This window comes from Gambusia affinis, linkage group LG12 (genome assembly GCF_019740435.1).
Source record: "Gambusia affinis linkage group LG12, SWU_Gaff_1.0, whole genome shotgun sequence".
Classification (NCBI taxonomy): domain Eukaryota; kingdom Metazoa; phylum Chordata; class Actinopteri; order Cyprinodontiformes; family Poeciliidae; genus Gambusia; species Gambusia affinis.
The window spans coordinates 27691900-27717137 of NC_057879.1; the positions used below are offsets into that span (position 1 = coordinate 27691900).

The window sequence follows — 25238 nt, forward strand, 5'->3', positions numbered from 1 at the left end:
CTTCTGCCACACCTGGATTGAATCTTTGGGTGATTAACAGGCTCCTGCAGGACTTGGTGGCTGCAGAAGATGTCATGCAATCATTTGAATCAGCTGTTCTGGTGTAGAGGCACATCTAAAACATGCAGGCCGGGGGACAGAGGACTGGAATTGGGAAACACTGGTGTATGGGGACAGACTGGATGAGTCATCACAGCTGCCAGTTCATGACTGACAATTAATTACCATAGCAACGGAACAATTAGCGCAAACAGCTCAGACAGTCCATCCGGTGTGTGACTCGTGATTGGTTGAGAGAAGAGGAGGAGGGAGGAAGAAGGACAGCAGAACCGTGACGGTAGAGAACGGAGGGTGAGACGAGCGGACAAGAAGTTAAGAAAACACTCAAAGGAGTTAAAAACTGGACAAAAGTACGAAGGAAGAGAGATTCAGGAGACGTTGGAAGAGCTTGGTCGCCGCGAGAGGGACAGGACCAGAGGAGCTAGACGCAAGTAGTCCTGACAAGTTTTGAGCTAAGCTAAGTGAGCTAGCCGCTTCAGCACCACGTGTTCAGCTGCGTTCAACGGAGGACCAGTGAATTGCAACCCTCTCCATGTTTTCCTATGGGATTTCAACTCATTGTTTTTTCTAACAGGCCTGCAACGTTTTCACTCTCCTGGAGGTCGTGAGTAACAAACTGACTGGGTTACATTTTGTTTAGAACTGGATATTGATATAATTGGACATTTCTTGTTTTGTCCTAGTTCTGAGAAAAAAAGGGTGGCCATTAATACTTTATTCATCCTGCCTTAGATGCTTCTGACTTTCCACACACTATTGACTATTATTTAGCAAAGCTTAGGCAGTTTATTAGCATTAGTCTTTTAGCTTAAATAAGCTATTAGCTATATTTCTGTCTTATTTGCCATGTTTAGTATGCTGAAAGGAGTAAGTAAAGTACAGACAACATGCTACTGACAGCATTCACGCTAACATTAACATTTTGGCTATTTTTAGCTGATACACTTACTTTATCATTCTGAATGGTGCAAATCCATGTTAGTAAAGATGATTGTGACTTTCCACACACTATTGACTACTATTTAGTGAAGTATTAGCCTGTTAGCTTAAATAAGATATTACCTATTTTCTTACTTATTAGCCATGTTTAGTATACTGAATGGAATAAGTTAATGATGGACAACATCCTAGTGATGCCCCTCATGCTACTGACAGCATTTAGGCTTAGGTTAGCATTTAGCTAAAATCCTAAATGCAATTTAGCTAAATGCTAAAATTAGCATTAGCTAAATGCTAAAATTAGCATTAGCTAAAGCTAAATTTAGCTATTCTTAGCATTAGCATTTAATTTCTAGTTGTAGCTTACTATTTCTATGCTAGCAGTAATACACTAAATCTGATTAATTCACATGTTCGTTTCCTAAATATTCAAGATTTTGACAAATAAAAATGTATAAACAAAAGAATAAAGTATGTTTGTAAAAAAACTAGACCCAAAGACTACACAGAGAGACATAGAACAATTTTTAATTTTATGTTCCTTAAACCTTATTTATGAAACAAATTCAAACAAAGGACTGAACAAATACAAGGGGACAAAACCTAAAATGAAACAATGCAAATTAAAAACATAAAAAGCAAAAAAAACTATAAGTGTAGTGGACAACTAGCTTTAAAAACATCCACAGAATAATCTCCCTCACTTACTTTTTTATTTTCCAGTAGGACAACTACAGACTTGTGTGAAAATCTTTTAATATTTTTAAAGACTCAATGCATTATATAATTCTCAGATTAAGTATAAAAACATGTTTCAAAGGAAATATACATCTATTTACAAAATATGAGATTTCAATAGTTCACAGACATTAACAATTAGTAAACTAAAACTGATCAAAGGATCTATTATTATACATTTTTATTTTTCTTGAGAAAGGCATCACCAAAGTGTATTTCCTCTGAATCCCAGGGAGTCAGAATGATAACTTCTTGTAGTTCTTCTTTATCTGAAAGATGAAAATAGACGATCAGAAACTAAAACATGAAGATATTTCCAGTTTATTTCAGCATAGATTTAATGACTAACAGGCTGTTACCCTCTCAGGACTTTCTCTATCTCAAAGCTTGTTCCACCAGCATAAAGATTAAATCATATTTAATGGTCCTACAGTTAAATATTTGTTTAAAATTGTTGCTGTCTGTTAAAGGTGAAATTCCTTCTTGATCAATTACATTTATGAATCTCCAACCAACACAGTGAACCTGTAGCAGAAATGTAATCCATTCAGTCTGTACCAACTTTTTCTTATCAAGTTGATTTTCCAATTTAATTTTTCTAGTATCTTCTCCTTAAGTGTCTGTTTTGTGGATCTTTGGCATTTCTGTTCTTACACCTTAACTTTAGATTTTTTTTTAACCTTTTTTCTACTGTTATGTTAAACACTTTAACTATTTCAGGTACTGGCTGTCGCTCACTCACCTGTCCTTTCAGACCTGGCAGATCTGATATGGGAGGTGGATCTATCCCACTTTCTGAGTGGATTTGGGATATTCATCTATTCCACCTAGAGCACTGTGCTCAGTGTCCAAATGTTGGATATCATCTGGAGGCAAGTCGACTCCACCAATGGCCTGGCACTCTGTGTCTGGAGGCAGATCGACTCCACCCACAGCATGACACTTAGTGTCTGGAGGCAGATCGACTCCACCCACAGCATGACACTTAGTGTCTGGAGGCAGATCGACTCCACCCACAGCATGACACTTAGTGTCTGGAGGCAGGTCGACTCCACCCACAGCAGCACAGTTAGTTTCTTCTGGAGCAGAAAAAAGTTCTTAAATTAATATGAAGTCAATCAAATTTTAAACGCAAATATTTTTTTTGCTGCTCACAAGACATCAGAAATGATCAGATATGGGTTTCATATCAGTCTTATGAGATCTAATTTTAAGAAAATTTAAATGAAGATAATGAGACAGGAAGATGACGGCCTGCTGCTCATAAATAACACAAATAAATAAAATTCTGAGAACAAATGTTTTCAACATTCAGAGAATTAGAGATAGACTGGACAATTTGAAAAATACTTACGTTGATACATATTCCGATCACTTCCTTTTACTTTACAAAAAAACTGTGAAAAGAAAAGTTACATATTAAGAAGAAAATAAGATGTTATAATTATTTTTGCTCTTCTGGTAGAAGGTCTGTGAATAAATAGCTGAACTTACTAATCCCATGTTGCTTACAGATCCATGTGTTGCTGCTTCGCTGCAAAGTGAACTGGAAGCATCTGCGTTCCGCCTTAAATACAGTCCTCCTCCTTCCAATGACCACGTCACGTAAGACAATCCGTATGACGTTTAGTTTCCACAACTGATATCTCATGTCCAGGCTCCATAACTTAGTCATTGGATAGACTTCCAATATTTAACTCGAATAATTTAAAATAAAAACGTGCACTTTTCTAAACCCTCACCTGAACCGTCGAAGGTGAGCTTCGTTCCAACAGTTCTGATAGTTAAAAGTAAGTACATGCAGCTACCACCAACTCTCCTTCTCTGCACACACACCCTCCCAGATAAAACTGATTCCCGCCCACCTTCTTACGCTCAGTGACTCAGAGAATCTATCCACAACGTACAAGAACAGGATAGCAAACTTCCGCGTACGTGTTTTTTCTTCTCACGTTAACAGACAAGTGGTTCAAAGTTCTGGAGGAGTGAATGCTGGAAGCTGCAAATTGCTGTATTTTTTTTAGATTTTAACTAATTTGAATAAAAAGCTGAACTTGACTGCACTGGGTTATAACTGGGCTAAACTATTTTTTATTTTTATTAATATTTTCTAGATGAGTTGTACTGCAATGTCAATTTTCCCCCTGGGGATTCAGAAAGTAGACGCATTCATTCATTTATTCATTGGATAAACAGTTGTGCTATAACAGTAAGCTGTTTCTCTGTGTGTACATGAAGGAGATTGGCAGTGCAAAGGCCTTTCTCCTGGCTCTGACTCGTTGACAGGGAACGGTGCCTTTCTGTACATGCTATTAGTTGTGCTGGGAGGATGTGGAGGAGCTTGATGTTTTCACTGATTATCTGTCTCAAACCATATTGTGGAAACATTGTGATAATTCTAACAAATATGTAAAAAAGCATTTTTCTATGAAAGTGACTTACTGCAACTTTAACAGCAAAAAACAATAGAATTGTTTCCATTAGAACAGCTTGACTCAAATGTACAGGGTTGTTGGGCTATTGACCCCTAACTACTCACAAAGATCAATTGTGTGAAATGTAACAAAACTGTGTTGTGTAGGTTGAAGATTGCAAGCCAATAAACTAAACTCCTGGCTGGCTCGCCAATAAGTGTAACCCTTGGTGAATTGATTAGTCTAGGACACCAAGTGAATGCATAAGAATTGGTCTGATTTGTTAGAACAAAGCATCAGAGTCTACACTATTATAATAATTTCTCTTTTAGATTTTTCTTTATGTTAAATATTTATTTAAATAAATATTTATTAGTTAAGGCAATGTTTTGCAAGGGTCAGTACACCTTAATTCAAAAGCAAAAATAATCAAATAAGAAAAATAAATCATGTCAATCTAATTTATCTTTCCCTCATGCTGACACTGAGAGCTAAAAAGAGAAACTTTGGGTATGGAATATCAATATATCAGAACCGGCTTGATGATGACGAATCTGTTCTAGCAGGAAGAGGCTCACAGTGCTGATCGATGAAGGCAGACGTCCCTGCAGGTCTGATGAGCTTTCACCTCCACATGGATGCTGAGGTTCCTCAGGCCTTGGGAGTTGGCAGGAAGATTCCCAATTTAGAACTGTAGGTTTCTCTGTCTTGACCTTTGGCTTTGGGATCTGAACTCAGATGATGAGAGAAGTCCAATTTGGAGCCACATGTTGCAGGGCTGATGGGTTGGTCCCCATCTTTGTCCATCTTGATCTTGGCTCAAATCTATCTGGAGGATCCAACCAAAGGTTCCTCTTTTGAATTTGCCATTTATAGGGTTTTCCACCCTATGGACTTGTTTGCATTGGCTGGCACTGTTGCCATGCTTGTTTTATTGGCTGTCTGCTTAGGTATCTCAGATTCACCTTTGCCTCAGAGATATTGTTTTGTGTTCTTGTTCCAGGGGCTACTCAAAGGTCACCCTCCAAATTAGCCAGTATTCTGACTATCAGTGCTACCCAATCAGATTTTCCTCCCGTAGCACCGATAGATAGCTATCTGTCAGTGCTACGCCTCCAAAACTGCTATGTCATGTTTACAATCAGAAAACTATAGCAGGTTGATAATGTTAAATATATTAGATAACATTATTTGAGTGACGGGACTGAAGTGGAAACTTAGGAGTAATGGTTAGCTTAGCATTGGCACAATTTACATCCATGACGAAACCACAAGAAGATCACTTCCTTCATCTGAATATCCTACCTGTTTAAAATGAAAAGCTGTAGATGTTGCACTAATCCTTTTGATAGAATATCCTACCTGTTAAAAATATTTTGAATACAGAGGTTTGTAAGAATAAAACAGTATCAGACAGAGGGAACATGTTTTTATTGGAATTAAATTAAACACAGACAAACAGATCAACATGACTCTTTTTGCGCATTAATCTGCTGTATGACAGACTTTATCAAATGCAGCCACAATGTGTCCACTGAACAGACAGGTCACTGTGCTCCTGAAATGATAGGACATGATTAATATACATTAATATTGCACTATTGCACAGCTTCAATCCCACATAGTGTCGCTAACATCTATTTAGCAAAGTTTAATAATAAAAAAGAGTGTAATTAAACTAAAATATCTTAATATATAGTGACAAAATAGTTCAAAATATGTATTTTGTCCTGATTAACCGCCAAACAATGACTTGTTTACAGTGGTAATGACTTTGCAGACGGCAAACTGAAGCCATTTATAAGTTGCCTGTCATGTAAAATAAAAACATGAAGTAACAGCAGCTTAATGAAAGCCAGGTATAAAATAAATTAAATAAAGCTCACTGTAATTTGCAATGAAATAAAGCAATATCTATATGCTCCCACTGGCTCAGGTTATAACAGGAAATAATATCAGCTACCATAATTATGCAGATGACACACAGCTCTACATTACGATGTTACCAGGTGACCTTTGACCCCATCCAATCACTGAACAGATACTTAGAACAGATAAGTGTGTGGATGAGACAAAACATCCTCCAGCTGAACAAAAACAAAACTGAAGTTATTATTTTTGGACCTAAAGAAGAACGATCTAGAGTTATAGATCTAGAGTCAAAGATCTAGAGTTATAGATCTAGAGTTATAGATCTAGAGTCAGTGCACAGCTTCAGTTATTACAACTAAAAATCAGCGATCAGCCCGAAACCTGGGAGTAGTGATGGACTCTGACATTAACATTCAGATCCACATAAAGACAGTTACAAAGTCGGCCTTCTATCATCTGAAGAACATTTCCAGGATTAAAGGACTAATGTCTCAGCCAGATCTAGAGAAACTCATCCATGCGTTTATCTTCAGTCGTATTGATTATTGTAACGGCGTCTTCACAGGTCTGTCCAACAAATCAATCAAACAGCTGCAGCTGATCCAGAATGCTGCTGCTGGACTTCTGACTAAAACCAGGAAGATAGAGCACATAACACCAGTTTTAAAGTCTCTCCACTGGCTCCCTGTAGCTCAAAGAATAGACTTTAAAATACTGTTGTTAGTTTATAAATCACTGAATGGTTTAGCACCACAATACATTAAAGATCTGCTGCTGTTGTATCAACCTTCCAGAACCTCTCAGGTTCTGGTTCTGGTTCTGCTCTGCATCCCCAGAACCAGAACCAAATGAGGAGAAGCAGCATTCAGCATCTATGCACCAAAAATCTGGAACAAACTTCTAGAAAACTGTAAAACAGCTGAAACACTGACTTCCTTTAAATCTCAACTAAAAACCCACTTGTTTAGAGTTTTATTAGAAACGTAATCAATTATAAATTTATTGATGGAATCTGACTTGATGTTCTGTTTTGATTGTTGATTCTATGTTGCATTGTGTTTTTGTGTTTGATTTGATGTAAAGCACTTTGAAATGCCTTGCTGCTGAAATGTGCTATACTAATAAAGTTTGATTGATTTATTGATAAAGCACATGAAACAAAACTTCCACAGGTAGGACGTATTTATCAGAAATCTGCTGAGTCAGCAGATTGTGCCTCAGGATCGATGTGAGCATCACCACAAGGTAGCACAGATAAATAGAACACCGGTGCTTTTTCCTTCTCTCCTCTATCTGCTTTCTGAACAGCACACTCCACTTTCTTTGGTTCCTCTTTTGTCCTGGTTCATGCATCTCTTGCTCCCCTCTGTTACATTTGCTCTCCTTTCAGTCCCCTTTTGCTCTTCTATCTGTCTTCAACACAACATCAGTGATCTTTGATTGCAGTTACACATTTTCCATCCAAACTATTGGGTCAAATAGTTCATTGTCAAAATCACATCTATAAACTCTTTAGCTTCTCTGATTTAGCATTACCCAACTCTCCGCTCTCTTCTGGAGAGGGCACGGGGGGTTCAATGTCTCGCCTCGGCGGCGGGCCCTCGGGCCCTCAGCAAGTCGAGCGCCAGTCGGTTGCTTTGTCAAACCCCCCATTCTCTGAACTTGTCAAACACAAAACTCAAATAGACAACTCTTAGCGGTGGATCACTCGGCTCGTGCGTCGATGAAGAACACAGCTAGCTGCGAGAACTAATGTGATTTGCAGGACACATTGAATACATTTAAATACAATTATCTTTTAAATAATTGTATTTAAAAGATTAAATCCAATTATAGTGCTTTGTTTTTCAGGGATTTATGTGCATAAATACCTCAAATTCTTGTGATTAAAGTCTTTAATTGCAAGTTAAATGCTCAGAAAAACAAAACAGAGCAATACTCTCTTTAGCCTTCCTGTTATCTGCCAAAAGTCTTGCTCTCTCTCTCACTATTATGAAGCACGTCTCAGTCCAAGTTATACATCTGAAAGAGTCTGTCGCCTGTTCAAGTCAATGAAACTGAAAACCGTCAACAGCTGATTTCTTTGTGAATCTTTCTAAGGTTTTGTGATTCTAGTAATCAGGATTTAGGTGAACAAGCTGCACACAGTAACTATAATTTACTCATAATTTGTATTCTTGTGGAGAAAATTGTAGAAATAACAGTTTAGTTTTGATTTGTATTTGAACTCAGTGATACCCTCAAGGAATAAGGTCAGCAGTTTTGGATAAACTGACTCCATGTCAGTTCCATTTTAACATTTAAATCTGTTAGCACTATTAATGGTGTTAATAGTGCTAACATTATTAATATAATTATTTTTGCATTGTGTCCTATTCAGTTGCTTAGTGTTTAGACTTTATATTTTTGTTAATTTCATGCAAGGGAATAAAGAATAGTCTCAACTATACATTTGCAGGCTGTAAATTTCCTCATTTTTCAGGAAGTCTGCTGTTCCTGTTTCATGGCTTGGCAACTCTCTCGCTCTCTGACTGATTTCTTATGATTAAATACAAAAAGAAATAAAACTGAAACAAAGCTTGCATGAGATTGGTTACTGGCATGCCTGGATTAGCCAACCACTGGATTGTCAACTTCCATTAGCACAGGTAGGCTGACATAAACATCGGATAGGCTATCATTAGCTTTGGCTAGGCTAACAGCCAGCCTGCCTTGGATGCCAGTTGGAAATCATTCATTTTCTTTGAATGAATTTTTTTCAGGAACGATTGGTGGCATACTCTTGGACAAATTTACAAAAGGCAATTCCACTTATTTAACCAAAGGTTATGTTAATAATACATAAAAGTATATTTAAAAATGTTTGCTATTTTTTAAGTGTACATGATGAAAATTTATGTCAACTTTTATTTATTTTGTGTTAATGCAACATTCACCATGTGTATTTTATGCATCAACAATAAGAACAATTCAGGTTTTACTTGATTGTTGTATCCAACAGAAATATAATTTTAGGCTGTGAATGTTGTAGGGATGAAGCCTCTGACCATGGCCCTCATCTGTGCATATGGACTTTCTCATGCAAACACTGTACCAGCTGCATTAAAGGCTGAGAAACCTGATACCATCTTGAAATATTTGTGTTCCTCTAGCTCAGTGGTTTCCAACCCTGGTCCTCAGCCCATCCACCATCCTGCTCGATTTAGATGTGTTTCTGTCCCAGTACACCTGATTTAAATGAGTGCATGGCCTCCTGCATCAAGTGCTACTGAATCCTATTAATCACCCAGTTATTAAAGTCAGGCTTGTAGCAGCAAGGCGACCCCTCAAACATGCAAGGTGGGGGGTTGAGGACCAGGGTTGGCAGCCACTGCTCTTATTGACGCCCTGCAGGATGGGATCCAGAATTGTTTTCTGCACCTCTAGTTCATTTTAAGTTCAAAACAAACTGGATTACAAATAAGAACATCTTAAAGCTGGTAAAAACAAATAAATCAGTATGCGAATATGCATTCGCATTCTCACAGGAGAATATGTACATATATTAAAGGTTGGATTTACCGGTTGATCTACGTTCCCACCCTCATTTATGGTCATGAGCTTTGGGTCGTGACCGAAAGAACAAGATCATGGATACAAGCGGCCGAAATGGGTTTTCTCCGTAGGGTGTCTCCCTTAGAGAGAGAAGCTCAGTCATCCAGGAGGGACTCAGAGTAGAGCCGCTGCTCCTTCACATCGAGAGGGTCCAGTTGATGAGCATCTGGTCAGGATGCCTCCTGGACGCCTCCCTGGTGAGGAGTTCATGTCCCACCAGGAGGAGGGGAAACCCAGGACACTCTGGAGGGACGATGTCTCTCTGCTGGCCTGTGAACGCCTTGGGATTCCTGGGAACGCCTTGGGATTCCTGGGAACGCCTTGGGATTCCTGGAGGAGCTGGAAGACGAGACTGGAGACGGAAGACTGGGCCTCCATACTGAAGCTGATGACGCCACGACCCGACCAGGATAAGCGGAAGAAAATGGATTGATGGATGGATGGATGGTTAAAGGTTGTGATGATAACTGCAGAAGATGACTGGTTTGGGTCTACTTGGTCCAGAAAATGCCAAACAGGAGAGTGAGAGAGGCACGTTTCTGCTGTACTGTGTAGAGTTCTTTGTTTTTTTCTCATTCATCAGTGTTTTCCTCTCGTTTTGTTGTTAAGCTATATTGTGCTAATTATTCACCTTCCCTCAGAAAGTCATTTTTTTCCCTTCCACATCTGATTGCAATCACATGACTTTTCTCACAGTTTTCCGGAAAGTCCATGGTGACAAATGAACTGATTTTGATTAGGAATACTTGGGTACTCATAGTGGATCATTCTTCTTCTTGTTGGGTTGTACAGATCCAGAAATGAGGCCATAAAAAGCCTCTGGGATGCATAAGCTGGTATAACTACTTTACCAGCTTTACCAGGTCTAAACAATGTCACTATAGACCTTTTAGTACCCACAGATTTAACATCTTGAATAAAATCTGACAAGCTTGCTCCTGTCCAGGACGTTTAGGAGAGATTGGTGCAACTTCTTCCAGTGATCTTCAACCAAAGGTCACCCAGGGTAAGTGCAAGAAAAAATAGAACATTGCTGCATTTTCCTTGAAGAAAACACATAGGCAATAAGGAAAATATTAGTAATTTTTTTGTTGCGTATATGGCATTTTAATATAGTACAGTCTATAGAAGAATAGTATAATTGTTTCAAAATGCACTCAATAAAAAAGGTTTTTACATAGTAAAAGTTTAATAACAAAAATAATCCAGATTGTGAGAAGTACAGTTTTGTAGTAATAGAGAAGCAGTCATTTATATTCATTCTTCATGGAGATTCATCAGATCAACGACCAGCCTGACTAACAGGACAGATGATCAGAGGAGCAGAGTTTCGACCTCCATTATTCAGATAAGGACTGAAGAATGGGTAGAGTTTCTCCTTGAAGTAGCAGCCAGTAAAGGAGTAGATCAGAGCTGCAGCATCTACATCATAAAAGGAGACCAGACCCTCCTGATAATCCACAAACACCCCCACCTTCTGAGGACCAGGATGGAGATCGAAAAGGGTCGAAGTCTTTTCCCCTGTTGAGTACTGATTTTCATTTCTTAACACTAAGGTCCAGAAACCGTTCTTAGTACTCATTGCAAGTATTTCTTTCCTGTCAACAGACTCTCTAACCACTCCTAAATCCCAGTCAGTCTTTCCTTTAACCTGAACCTCAAAGTAAAATCTGCCTGAAGAGAAACTCTGCTCTGCTAAAACAAAAACACACTTAGAAAATCTCTCCGGATTGTCTGGAAGTTTCTTCCAGACATCTCCGTGTTTCACCTGTTTTCTATCATCAGTTAGGATGAGCTTAGGATGAGCTGTATCAGGATCTAGAGTCACATCCACTGCAAACTGCTGGAGCCTTCTCATGTCCAGCATCTTCTCCATCTTCTCCCTCAGCTGAGTCACAGCTCTCACCACAGTCCCCTCATATGATGGTGGATGGACTCTGACCTCTACCCAGTTCTTGTTTGGTGGATCGTTTGTCAGAGAGAGAGAGGAGAAACTTTGGTGGAAATTCACCTCAGAGCTCCTCTTCTTCAGCTCAGAGATCTCCTGTTCCAGATCTCTGATGAAGTCTTCAGCTTCTTTCTCTGTAGTTTCCTGTTTGTCTTGGATCTCCTTGAGGAGCTCCTTCAGGCCTCTCTCAGCAGACTCTATCAGAGCCGTGAAGACCTGAACACCTTCTGCTTTCTCTCTGTCTGCAGCATCTTTACTGATCTTCACCAACTCTCTGATCTCCTGGATCTTCAGTCGTCTCTCCTGGATCATCTCCTGAACTTCAGCCTCCGTCTTCCTCATCCAATCTTTTATCAATCTCTGCAGCAGATCATTTCTTTGAATTTTCTCTAAAATCTTGCTGGTCACCTCCATGCATAGTTCAAGTGTGTATGTCTGCATCATCACGTCCACAATATTGAGGCTTTTTGTCTTTTTAAGGTAACCCTTCTTGATTGTCGGGAGCCCAGGCATGGTGTCAGGCTGCAGCAGGAACCACTCAAATCTTTGTAACTCATCCTCACTTAATTCATCCAAAGCTTTCAAGACATCCTCTGCCTTCATTTTAGCTCCTAATAAAGACAGAAAACACAGTGAAACATAAACTAATTACAACAAAATAATGCTGGCCAAGTATTTGTTGACACAACAATTTAATGTATCAGCTCTCTGTTTTTATTTCATTTTGAGATTTTCTGTGTTTTTCGCGCACCGTTAGGGCAATTCCCTATCATTTAAAAAACAACTAAATTATTATATCCAAAACAAAGAATCAAGTCTCCCATTTTTCTGATTTTGAAAAGAATACCCTTTTAAAATGGCTTGGAGTTGAACTTAACACCAAAATTATGTCCCATAAAGAAAAATGCAAATAAATGCTTGAAGACACTTCCACACAAACATTTTTAATTGTGTCTGTCTGTCACAAACTCTGTTCATATATATGATTGTCAAAGGTTTTGTTTTTAGTTCTCATGTTTCCGTAGTCCCTCGCTTGTATTGTGTCACCAAAGGTGTGCAAGGTTTGTCTTTATTGTCAACAGAACAACACAACCTTCAACAAATCCTCACTTCTCTTCAGTTGAGTTATTAAAATGTTTAAATTAGCGATGTGACTGACTCCCACTTCCTTGCTTCATGTTTTTGATGTTAATCCTTACTGTCATTGATCGTCACGTGTCCTTGCACCTCCAGTCAGCCTTGTGCTGACAAAACATACAGGAAAGCTTTCTTCAGATTCATAAAACTCACTGGCATTGAGGATTGCACTAAGATAAGGGTTTTGTGCTTTTTTTGAAGGACATCTGTATTTCATTGAGATTTTTGCCTTTCTTTCTTGTCACTGCTGCTCTAGACAGATTGAGAAATTAATCTAAATTTGGTCCCCTTTGAAGTAAGATACTGTTAAAACATGTCATCTGTCTTCCAAAGTAAAATTTGGTTTGGTGCTAAACTTGTTCAACTCCCCAGGTCCATGCTTTTAATTGTGAGGAACTATGAAGAAATTTTTCATTACCTGTCTGTTTCTTAGGTGTTGCTGAAGTCTCTTTATCCATGGTCCCTGGAAGAAGGTGTAGAAGTCCCACAAATGTTTGGATCTTTGAAGATAAAGAGAAAAGATATGTCACTGTAATGCAAATCAAAAATCTAAAGAATTATATGAAAGCAATTTCATCTTGTTTATAGTACAGGGAGCATGAAAAGGAGAATTTATGTAATAATTATAACTTTGATGTGAAGAGGCAAGGTGTTGAATGCAGATGACAGGAGTCTATTAAGTGTGTTAGGAGCTTCCATGGATGTGTCATGCTGGATTTTAGTTTCCTTGCCCACATGCAGGTGCGCACCAAGAACTAGACTTTTTGTGAAATAATGATAGTCTTTAATCATTAATGATTGCTCAGAAAAAGGGAAGAGTTTCTGCAGGAGATTGATTAATTTCTACAGCCCAACCCCTACCTTAACCAAAACTCAATACCTAAACCTAAATTTTAACCCAAAAACACAATTTCTTGAGGGCCATATCCTGGTCCCCACAAGGAGCAGTGTCTCCACAATGTAATATGTGTCAGGAAAATGGTCCCTCAATGCACCAAATACATGATGCGAACACACGCTTGTGTTTGTGTGACTTCCATTCATTTTCACAGAAAATTATTGAAAGTCATTCATTTTCAGACCAAATATTCATTCCCCATCACATACCTTACCGTAACCCAAAAACAGCATTTTCCCTTATTGGGACCAAGAAATGTCCTCACAAAAAGCCGTGGTCCCCGCAATGTAGAGGGACAGAAGGTTCCAATGAACATACAAAAATCTGGTTCACACACACACACACGCACACCCACACACACACACACACACACACACACACACACACACACACACACACACGCACACACACACATATCCCTCCTACCCCAAACACACAGACATACACATGCAAAGGTATTTGTGTGGCTATTTTTGTGGGGACTTTACATTGACTTCCATTCATTTCTACAGTGTAAATCTTACCCCTAACCTTACCCTAACCCTATCAAAACTCAATTCACACCTCAGTCCTAAATCTGACCCCTGACCCAAAAACAGGGTTTTTTCTTGTGGGGACCAGGCTTTGGTCCCCACAAGGAGCAGCGGGTCCCCACAATGTGGTATATGTCAGTAAGATGGTCCCCACAAGGTATTAGAAACAAACACACACACACACACACACACACACACACACACACACACACACACACACACACACACACACACACAGAGTAGTCATCGCTGAACTCAGAGGCTGTCTACTGCAAAGTTTCAGTTCAAATCTTTTTAAAAAGGATATAAACTTATGGAGCCATTTCTTGTTTCTCTTTTCATCTTTGTTCCACATAAAATGTGACTTACTGATTTCTTAATTTTGAACTGGAGACCAGAATGAGTCGGTTCCCCACTGGAGTCAGTGTTTAATCTCTAGTTGTCAAGTTCAAAGGACCTGAGCACCCACAGAAAGGAAGAGAAAGATGAGTGTTTTAGACTTTTCACTCAAGAGCGGAGAGCGGGTAAAAAGACATCTCCTTCTCTGTCTCCCAAACCCGCTCTAAAGCAAGCTCTTCCACATACTTCCTTTTACTTTCCTTAGACTGTCCCTTTGTTACATAGATGTTAACGACTGCTTGTGGAGGTGGGGCAAAATCAGCTGCCAACACACAATCATAAATGTTTTCTAATACATTAAAGTTTCCTTTGTGCATCTGAGGTCTAAAGTGCAGTTCCCTTATCTCTGGGTCATAAACCTTGACCGTTATCCTGTTAAATGAAACAGCTTTTCTCTTTTAAAAACGGACACAGAGTTCTGAGCAGCACAGGAACCAATCACTGACATGCATGAAGGGGCGGTGCTGGCTGGTCCGGTCCGCTCTGAGGCTGCGGCTCGTGTCTCCAGCAGACGGACAGACGGGGTGTGTTGTACCCACAGGATGACATAGTGCAAAGTTCAGTCCCTATTTACTTCCTTCTGTAGCAACAATGCAGGAACTGATCAACTCACAGTTCTTAAAGGTATGGGTATTTATATGGGATATTTATTTACAGTTCTAACACTAGTTATATAGTAGCTTTAATGTACGAGCTTCATCAGGGCTTTGGATCGATTCTCAAGTTCTGCATATCAAGAAACAGCGGACCACAAAGTTGAGCCGTATTATGTGTTACATTAGGATATTAAATGAACTAAATGCATTATGCTCAATATTTTATCGTCATCAATCACTGGCTGCTTAAAGCAGCTTTCTGTTCTGTATTATTTTATTAAATTATAGTAATTCATAAAGTAAGACTGTTATGAGAACATATAAACAAGTTCAGAAAGACATAAATATGGGTTTATTTAGATTCTGCTGCAGCGTCTTTAAATATTCATCATTGTAATTAATAATGAGGTCAAACTGGCTTCAGGACTCCTGATATCCCAGTCCTCCCAGTATCTCCTCCACCAGCTCCCTCTGGGATCCTGCAGGAGTTGCGTACCTGTTGGTTCCAGGTGTGTGTGGGTCCTCCAGCGGATCTCTGATGGTTTCTCCACCTCTGACTCTCTGAGGCTGAATGAACACACTGCCTGCGACACAGACTCAGACATCCAGAACTCAGTAGGCCGTCAGAGCACAGACAGGACAGCCCATGCTTTCTACTGTGCATCTCACTACTGCCATCTGGTGGCGTGTTAAGTCTCTGCGCTCCAAGTTATTTTCTCAGTACTTTCAAAACTATGGAGTTGAATTTTTCACAATTATTCAATAAAAAAAATTTAAATCATATCAAAGAAAAAAACTATTATTTAATCAGAAACAATGTTTCAAACAACAACAAAAAAGTAATCTTTTTTTAAATCTATCACCCAACCCAGAACCTTTAAGTCAATCTTTAGCTTGCGATTCTCACATGAACATCCTGGGCGGGGCCTAAGGAAGAGCGATGTAGTTCCTACTTTAGTCCGCGCTAACCAATAGGAACGCGTCTTACATCGTTGGTCTTTAGGCCCCGCCCAGGATGTTCATGTGAGAAGATTGACTTCAATTAAAAGGTTTCTTAACATTTGATTTTGTTTTAATTTTTTTTTTTTTTTACAATTGAAAAAACTTTAAAGTTTTTTTTTGAAACATTAAAAAAAAAAAAAAAAAAAAAAAAATTTAACTCCATAAGAATCTCCTTTAATCCTCCAGATGTTCTTGATCAGCATATTTCCTCCAGGTTTTCTGAAGTTAGTTTTCATTTGGTCAGATTTTAAACTCCTTTTTTTTAACCTGCAGAAACCATTTCCAACATTTATTTTTATTTTTATTGATTTGACTTTTCATTTTCGGTTCAGTTAGTTTTAATCCATTATGGGAAAACAGAAAATATCAGTGAGTTACTGCGTTAGGCTTCTTAATTCAACTGGAGGAAACATATTAAATAGGGCCTAAAAGGCAGGATGTGGAATAACTATTATAATATTTATAATATATAGTAGACTGAACACAGTAGTCTGATGTTTATTTAGCTCTGTTAAATAAACAGCCTTGAAGTTTCCATCATGCTTCAGTGATGATGAGGAGGATGAGCCTTCCTCCTCCTGTCATGGCGGCTGCTGCTCGGATTTAAAGCGACAGGCTCCTCCATCCCGCTCTGCCCCCCGCAGCGCTGCGCCTGTCTCTTTAAGGCCTGACGCCGCTTCTTCCAGCGCCCTGCCGCAGACTCGCCATCAGCCTCGCCTCTCTCTGACAAACAGAACCTGACTGGACCGGGCCGGATCGGATCGGACCGGAGCGCCATGACGGAAACCAGCAAGACGCACGTGATCCTGCTGTCCTGCGGCAGCTTCAACCCGATCACCAAGGGACACATCCACATGTTCGGTGAGCATCTGGGGAGGCCCGCTGGGGCCCGGGGGCCGGGGCCAGGCCGGCACCCCCTCTGGTACCGGTCCGACACATCTGGGCCCGGTCCAGCCCTGAAAATAGCGGGGAATCTGCGCTGGGTTCGGCTGGTGCTGTCCAGCACGGTGGTGCTGAAATGACGTCACCCAACCCAGAATCAGCTGCTGATGCATTCAGCGGTACCGGTTCCGACAGAAAAACAAGTACGGGTCAGATCCGCGTCGAACCGACCGAAGGTTCGGTTCTGGCGCAGACAGAAACGCTGCAGGTTCTGCGGGTCCAAACGCGTTGCACAACAAACAACCGAACCGGAAGTTCGGGAGAACAACTGAGGATGAATAAACAGGCCCAACAGAACCAGAACCGTTTCTTGGTGTTTGGGTCGAAATAAAAACATTTCATGTTAAAATCATCTCAAATTTAAAAAATATTAGAATTAATTTATCGATTATCAGCTGGAAAATATTGATCTGGAAATATCTGGAGCACTTTACATAAATAATTACATTTAATATGAATATTCTATGAATATTTATTTTCAGATTTTTGTCTCCACTGAGAAAATATGAGACAGAAACAACCTCAGATATCAGGTTATGGATCAATTTACTCACATTTTCCAAATCTAAGCTCATAAATCTGCATCCAGGTTGGATTTGATCAGATCAGGTGTTTACAGTGAAAGGGGGCGTGGCCTGAAGCTCCGCCTCCTAACGTGTGTTTAATTTTCAGGCCGATTGGGTCAAAAAGAAACTGATAGAAACTGTAACTGGTGAACTGGGAGTTCAGGTCCAGAACCAGTAAAAGATTTAAATGAGATAAACATGAAACCATCAGGAAGCCGTTCACCTCGACCTCTGACCTTCTTCTCCAACTAAACATCTTTTAAAGAAATGGGAAGTAGCAGGAAACAGAAGTTTAATATTTTCTGAATGAAAACATGAATGATTCAGAAACAGGAAGTCAAAACCAAACAAGACGATTTAAACATAAATCTGACAGATTCCTCATGTTTGTTCTGTTCAAACCGGATTAATTCAGTAAAATAACCTGATGACATTTATTACTGTTTGTTTTTATAAAATCAGATCTGTCTTTAAACGACAAATTGATTTCACTAAAACAAGTTGAATAAATAAAAATGAGGTTTAAACCTGAAGCTGCAGCTGATCTGATGGTGATGAATCCAGGATTTAAATAGGACAGATATGAACAGGCAACATCTGGAGCTGAATCCGGTTCTGATGTCTGCAGATGTTCAACCAGATGTTTAAACATTAGAGATGTTTAAATGTTGTTTCCTTTAAAAACCTTTTTAATTTCCTCCGGGTTTCCAGCCTCACATGGAGCAGATCTGACACCGTTTCCATGGATTCAGTTTCATTCTGCTTTACTCACATTTTAATACTGATTTTAATCTGGTAAAACATTAAATAAATCTTTTTTGTGTTTATTTAAACCCCAGGTTGAGTTCAGCTCTTTGTTTCTGTTTTTGTTCCTCCAGAAAAAGCCAGAGAATATCTGCACCAAACGGGACGATTCATCGTGATCGGAGGAATCATCTCACCGGTTCACGACTCCTATGGAAAACCTGTAAGCCAGATTTCACTTTACCAGATTATAATCTCATCCGTGTTGGTGTAGTTCACACGGTGACCTGACGGTGGCAGTGTTTCCTCCATCCTCCAGTGAAGCAGCAGAATAATGAAGCTGCAGGTTTTCATGTTGATGATGATGGAACAGAAATTATTTTCATTTGTTAATTAAATTTCAGGCTCCATATGCTTGGATTGCTGTAAAGCCTGGATTATATCAGATGAATTAATAATCTGATTTTAACTGTTGTTTAACATTAGCATCAAACTTTAATGAGTCGTTTGAATCCTTTTAAATGACTGGATTGGTTTGATTTGAGATATTTTCTGAGTAATTTCAGGTTTTATGTGAAATCCAAACACTGAGTGATATTTTCTTCATCAGGCTGTGAATCCAGACTCTCATATTTACAGTTGGATCAGAACTTTGTAATCATTTATTGAATCATCTCCAGTAAACGGGTTTCAGATGTTTGATTCTCTGTGAAGGAGAAAAAAGATTCAAGGTGAATTACAGTCAGAACCAGGATGTGGATCGGTCGGCTCTGACCCGATCTTTATTCAGGACTGTTTCAGTTGCTGCAGAACCGGGTTTCTCTCTGAACAGAACCGGGTTTCCTCGGCCCGATCAGAACCGTTGGGGCGTTCTGTTGTGTCTGATCTCCTCGGTGTGTTTGCAGCTGCAGCTCTGCAGGATTTAATGAATTCTTGTCCTACTTTCTTTCTGCCTCCACAGAAACATGAATTATTGATGCAGCAGAAATCCTCTTTCTGCTGCAACAGGAACCTTTTCTTCTCGATGAGCAGATCGATCATTAATTATTGATCCATGTCAGTTTTCAGAGTCTGGTCCACATTGCCGGCAGTAAGTCGGGCTCGTTTCCGGTGAGAGTTGGACTCTGCCAGGGCTGCCCTTTGTCACCGATTCTGTTCATTATGGACAGAATCTCTGGACCAGCCAAGGTGTTGAGGGGATCCGTTTTGGTGGCCTTAGGATCAAATCTCTGCTTTTTGCGGATGATGTGGTCCTTTTGGCTTCATCAGGTCGTGATCTGCAGCTCTCGCTGGAGCGGTTCGCAGCCGAGTTGAAACGGCTGGGATGGCGATCAGTGCCTCCAAATCCGAGGCCATGGTCTTGAGCCGGAAAAGGGTAGAGTGCCTTCTCCGGGTCAGGGGGGGTGTCCTGCCCCAAGTGCAGGAGTTCAAGTATCTCTGGATCTTGTTCATGAATGGGGGAAGAAGGGAGCGGGAGATCGACAGGCGGATTGGTGCAGTGTCTGCCGTCAAGCTGGTGCTGTACCGGTCCGTCGTGGTGAAGAGAGAGCTGAACCAAAAAGCGAAGCTCTTGATTTACCGGTCGATCTACGTTCCCACCCTCATCTATGGTCATGAGCTTTGGGTCATGACCGAAAGAACAAGATCACGGATACAAGCGGCCGAAATGGGTTTTCTCCGTAGGGTGGCTGGGATCTCCCTTAGAGAGAGAAGCTCAGTCATCCGGGAGGGACTCAGAGTAGAGCCACTGCTCCTTCACATCGAGAGGGTCCAGTTGATGAGTATCTGGTCAGGATGCCTCCTGGACGCCTCCCTGGTGAGGAGTTCATGTCCCACCAGGAGGAGGGGAAACCCAGGACACTCTGGAGGGACGATGTCTCTCTGCTGGCCTGGGAACGCCTTGGGATTCCTGGGAACGCCTTGGGATTCCTGGAGGAGCTGGAAGAAGAGACTGGAGAGGGAAGACTGGGCCTCCATACTGAAGCTGCTGACCCCACGACCCGACCAGGAGAACAGGAAGAAGATGGATGGATGGCTGGATGGATGGATGGATGGATGGATGGATGGATGGATGGATGGATGGATGGATGGATGGATGGATGGATGGATGGATGTCAGTTTTCACCTTATTAACTCCATCTTTGATCAGTTCTGTATCAGTAGGTGAGAAATCTACAGGAAGCTGCAGATTGAAAAGATAGAGAAATGTTCTGGTCCTGATTCCGACCAGGTCCAGAACCAGGACTGCTGGTTCTGCTGAGGTTCCTGCTCTGGTTCTGGCTTCATCTCCTCTCAGAGCTCCAGGTTTTCCTCCTTCCTGCTGCAGATCTGATGGTTGGTTCTGTGTCTCTGCAGGGTTTGGTGTCGAGCCGCCATCGCCTCACCATGTGCCAGCTGGCCGTCCAGTCCTCTGACTGGATCAGGTGATCAATCATTTTATGCTGTTGAACCCGGTTTGTTTTCTGTTTTAACTGAAGAAGTAGTGTAGGGTTGTTCCTCTAAAGGCTGAGTGGTGCAGGCTTTGACGTGAGGCTGCTGCTCCTGCAGGGTGGACCCCTGGGAGTGTTACCAGGACACCTGGCAGACCACCTGCTGCGTGTTGGAGCACCACCGCGACCTCATGAAGGTCAGTCAGTCCCAGTACAGAAACTGGTTAGAGGATGTTTACTGGTCTGTCTCTGACCACATTGAGAAATTTAAACTTTTCATTTTATTAGGGATGAACTTTTTCACTGCTGATTCAAACTGGCTGATAAATTTATTTTGGCTTTGGGTCAGAATTTCATTTACTGAAAGAAGCAAAGGGAGGATTTTTATGTTTCTAAAGTGATTAATAATTAGGCCTAATGAATGAATGAGGGGTCACCTGGGGTCAAAGGACCAAAAGACCTTTACCCTTAAATAGATTAAAAACTGTAAAAACGAATAGCAAAGAGATGCAACAGAAAAACTGCAGTGACCACAATAAAAAACTGTGAGGATTTGGTTTTTCTGTTTGTTAATTTTAGGTTCTGTGTTCAGGTGAGTCTCCGTGTCGTTGCGTCTTCCCTTGATGGTTCCCAGCTGTGTCTCGTTCCCCTGATTACCCTCTGTGTTTTTAATCCCACCGTGTCTCTTGTTCCTTTCCGGCTCGTCGTCTCGTGTCCATTCTGTCGTCTCGTTGACTTTGTCAGTTACCATTTGCTACCAGTTTCTGAGCTCCTTCTGCTCACCTGTGCTGTCTGGACTATTCTGACATTCTTCATTAAAAACATCATCGTTCATTTACAACCATCCATCCCTTCTTCCTCACCATCAATTACTGCAAATCGTGACTCTTACAGGTTACAACAAAATCACACAAACTACCAAAGGACACCTGAAACATCCACAGACACAAAATCTGAAGAAAACTGATGGAAACAAGTAAAAATTAAAATAAAACCTTTTAACACTGGAAACAGAACCTTAACCTGCTAGAAAATAAATCCTAAAAAATGTAAAAAAACAAAACTGCTGAGCAAAATGAAGAAAATGAACGACAGAAAAAAGCTGTGAAGAAACGACAAAGGAGGAAAAAGTTATAATAAAAAACCCCATGAAAACAGTCTGAGGTCAAAATGAATAAAGAAAGAAAAAAATTATGAAACTCAAAATAAAACCGAACAATAATTGGATAAAATAAGCAGAACAGAAACCAGTGAGACCAGTTTAACTCTGGGACTGGTTTCATCCACCAGTACATTCTACCTGTCGCTGGTTAGAACAGCATCTTACTGAGACTCATTTTAAACATCTGATTCTTGTCTGACCCGGAGCAGAGGCAGGAAACCCAGTGTGGCCTAGTTCAAACCTCTAAAGCATCTCTGCCCCTCAGAGAGTCACCGGCTGCATCCTGTCCAACGTCAACACGCCCTCCACCACTCCGGTGATTGGTCAGCCACAGAACCAGACTCCGCCCATCTACCAGGACCAGAACAACATGAACCACAAACCCACAGCCAGTGAGTCCAACACCACGGTTCAGCCGGGGTCAGGCACCGGGAACCAAGCTACAGGATGGGGGGGTAGAGGAGCATAGCATAGTGTAGCATAGCATCCTAGCGTAGCATAGACCAGAGCTACAGCATAGAGTAGAATAAACTAGACTAGAAAAGAATAGAAATGTTGCTTTTTAATAATTAATTACTTGTTAGAATATTAAACTCTGCTGTTGTCAGTGTTGCTGCTGGTTAACGTTATATCATAATAAATTTATCGTTATTATGAAACTGTTAGCTTGTTGGTTGAATTTCTGATGTGAACCTTTTGTTTCTGTCTAGTCAAAGTTTGGGGGAAGATCAGTGAGAGTTTGGGTAAAATGTGCTGCGTCCGACCCAACATGGAGCGCTTCACGTTTGTTGGTGAGAAAATCAGATTTTATTTCATGTTTTGCGTAAGAACAATTATTAGTTAATATTTTTATCCATCAGGGAAAGTGAATTAATTTATCTGGAGGACGGATGATTCAACATGATGTGAAAACATTAATGTTGGAATCAAACCAGGTTGTTAAAGCAGAAACAGATGAACTCAGTAAATGCCTGCAGGACAGAGAGCCACAGTCCAGCTGTGCAGCTGCATAAAACTGGACCATCATTACTATCAGAGACTTAGTGCTACACTGACTTTGTTCTGTCTGATTAATAAAATGTAGCGGTTTCAACTCGCTACAGAAACAGGAGAGTTTCTGGAGTTGAAAGGTCAGAGTGGAATCTCTGTTTGTGTTTCAGATGAAAACGCCAACCTGGGGACGGCGGTGAGGTACGAGGAGATCGGTGAGTTTTCTCCAGACCTGAGCGGATCCTCTGGTTTCCTCCCTGTCTGAACTCCTTCTGGTCTTGTTGGGATCCAGTAAACATGATGCTTATGGAGAAAGCGTGGCGTTGAGCGAGTAAGCGCCATGTTTACTGAGAACGTGTCTGTCTCTTTCCCTGCCTGTCCGTCCTCTGTAGAGTTACGCATCTTGCTCCTGTGTGGCAGTGATCTCCTGGAGTCCTTCTGCATCCCTGGCCTGTGGAAGGACAGTGATGTAAGCACAATGTAGCCCCACCCACATGCATAAGCCCACCCACCAACATGTAGCCTCGCCCAACTACATGTAGCCCCTCCCCTCAGTCAGCCCAGACTCAATGGAAACAAAAAACTCTTAACCAGACATTCAGGGAAGAAGATGAAGATTAAATTGGTTTCCATCCATGTTTTTATGGCTATGATAAAAACTCCAGATGGAAATTCTGGAATGATTCTCTAAATGTCAGATGAACCCATCAGATGTTTGTAGATCTGAACTCAGGACAGATCCAGCATGTTTCTCTAAATATGTGCATTGCTAGAAAGAGTACCCCCTGCTGTTTGAAGAGGGCAATTACCTTTAAGTCCAATTGTTTGTCTACATCTGTAAACAGGTTTGAATGTGATGATTTTGTCTGTTACTGTTGGTTATGTGGTGATGAAACCAGGATTATTTAGCTGGTTTTCTGAATGGACTGACTCCACCCTGAGGTTCAGATGAGGCCGGCCCGGTTGGACCGTCTGGGCCTGAACCTGGTTGTCTCAGAGGTTCTGGACCCTGAATGTCGTGTCTCTGCTCTCAGATGGAGGTGATTGTTGGTGATTTTGGCATCGTAGTCGTTCCTCGTGACGGCGTCGACACAGAGAGGATCATGAATCATTCCTCCATCCTCCGCAAGTACAAGGTGAGTTTCTGGAGTATGGTGCAGCAAGAGGGACAAAATACTGACTGAAGAGAATGAGGCTGATGTTGAATCATGGCATGTTTCCCCCGGTCGCGGTTCTTCATCCGTCATTGGACACTTTGTCCTCATCTCTGAGTTTTGTCTCTTATTTGCTTTGTCATAAAGTCCAGTGAATGTCTGCTTTCATCTAAGATCTTCTCTGTTTCAGGACAACATCGTCGTGGTGAAGGACGCGACCAACCACCCCATGTCCATCGTCAGCTCCACCAAGAGCAGGTGGGCCAAAAGTTAGACTGACAGAACCGATGGCCTTATTGATCTCCTGGTCCGAACACTTTGACTTTCTGTGGAGCATTTTCAGGTTTCCCCTCGAACGTCCGTCTCTGAGACGTCAATTTACAATCCAAAAGAGTCCTAACCAAGTTTCTCTATCACTAAAAGATATAAAATAAAAACTGAACTACACTGTAAAACAGGATTTTCACAGCTGGTTGATATGACATGTTTGAATCTCTTCAGATAAGTTTAAAGGAAAATTATAAAGACTCAAAGGGAGAAGTGAAGGTAACGGTTAATGGTTGGTTCATTTCACGGTTTGTGGTCACAGAATCAACCATTTAATGGTTCTGGTTTACTGGACCAGAGCTGAATCCTGCTGTAGGCTTAGGGTTAGGGTTGGTTCTGCCCCCCTAACTGCTGTTTACCCCCCGCCCTCCAGACTGGCCCTGCAGCACGGAGACGGACACGTCGTCGACTATCTGAGTCAGCCTGTCATCGACTACATCCTGCAGAGCCAGCTGTACATCAACGCCTCGGGATAGAGCTGCCGACCCGCCTGCATGAGACCCAGGACCGTCAATATGGAGGACGAGGTGGGGGGGGGGGGGGGTACCAACGCTACCATCTATATAAATACACCCCCCCCTCCCCAACCCCCCGCAGAAAACTGAAACCTGTCTGTCTTCTGTGTCAACATTTACTCTTCTTTGAGCTCCAACAGGAGCTTTAGTGTCCCTCCGTCTATGTCATGTGACTTTACCACTGGGGGAGGGGGCAATGGGGTATGTGGGGGGGTTAAGTTATATTTAAAAGTTAGAGATGCATGGCAGACTTCTGGGCATGCTCAGTGTGACTCCTCG

At 41.1% G+C, this 25238-nt stretch overlaps 2 protein-coding genes and 1 long non-coding RNA gene across 5 annotated transcripts; 1 reads left to right on the plus strand and 2 right to left on the minus strand.

Annotated features, from left to right (window-relative positions):
• Positions 1–1507: 1507 nt before the first annotated feature.
• LOC122841785 lies at positions 1508–3510 on the minus strand. The gene is made up of 4 exons (XR_006372436.1): positions 3232–3510; positions 3092–3134; positions 2480–2816; positions 1508–2006 (listed from the first exon to the last, which is right to left on the minus strand). It is a non-coding gene; the product is annotated as an uncharacterized LOC122841785 (long non-coding RNA).
• Positions 3511–10787: 7277 nt separating this feature from the next.
• LOC122841697 (E3 ubiquitin-protein ligase TRIM21-like) lies at positions 10788–15819 on the minus strand. 3 transcript variants are annotated; one of them, XM_044135242.1, is made up of 4 exons: positions 15625–15693; positions 14503–14590; positions 13121–13202; positions 10788–12176 (listed from the first exon to the last, which is right to left on the minus strand). In XM_044135242.1, exons 3-4 carry the CDS (start codon positions 13158–13160, stop codon positions 10900–10902), a joined length of 1317 nt encoding a protein of 438 aa, XP_043991177.1. In that variant the 5' UTR covers positions 13161–13202; positions 14503–14590; positions 15625–15693; the 3' UTR covers positions 10788–10899. The 3 variants fall into 3 exon arrangements, with proteins under 3 accessions (XP_043991177.1, XP_043991176.1, XP_043991178.1); XM_044135241.1 differs by lacking the exon at positions 14503–14590 and having other exon boundaries at positions 15625–15819; XM_044135243.1 differs by lacking the exon at positions 15625–15693 and having other exon boundaries at positions 14503–15593.
• Positions 15820–16705: 886 nt separating this feature from the next.
• On the plus strand, positions 16706–25000 carry nmnat2 (nicotinamide nucleotide adenylyltransferase 2). The gene is made up of 11 exons (XM_044135307.1): positions 16706–16991; positions 18517–18605; positions 20738–20805; positions 20930–21008; positions 22239–22365; positions 22684–22764; positions 23134–23178; positions 23356–23432; positions 23998–24099; positions 24308–24375; positions 24818–25000. The coding sequence occupies exons 1-11, from the start codon at positions 16907–16909 to the stop codon at positions 24918–24920; spliced, it is 924 nt and encodes a 307-aa protein (XP_043991242.1). The 5' UTR covers positions 16706–16906; the 3' UTR covers positions 24921–25000.
• The last annotated feature ends 238 nt before the right edge of the window (positions 25001–25238 follow it).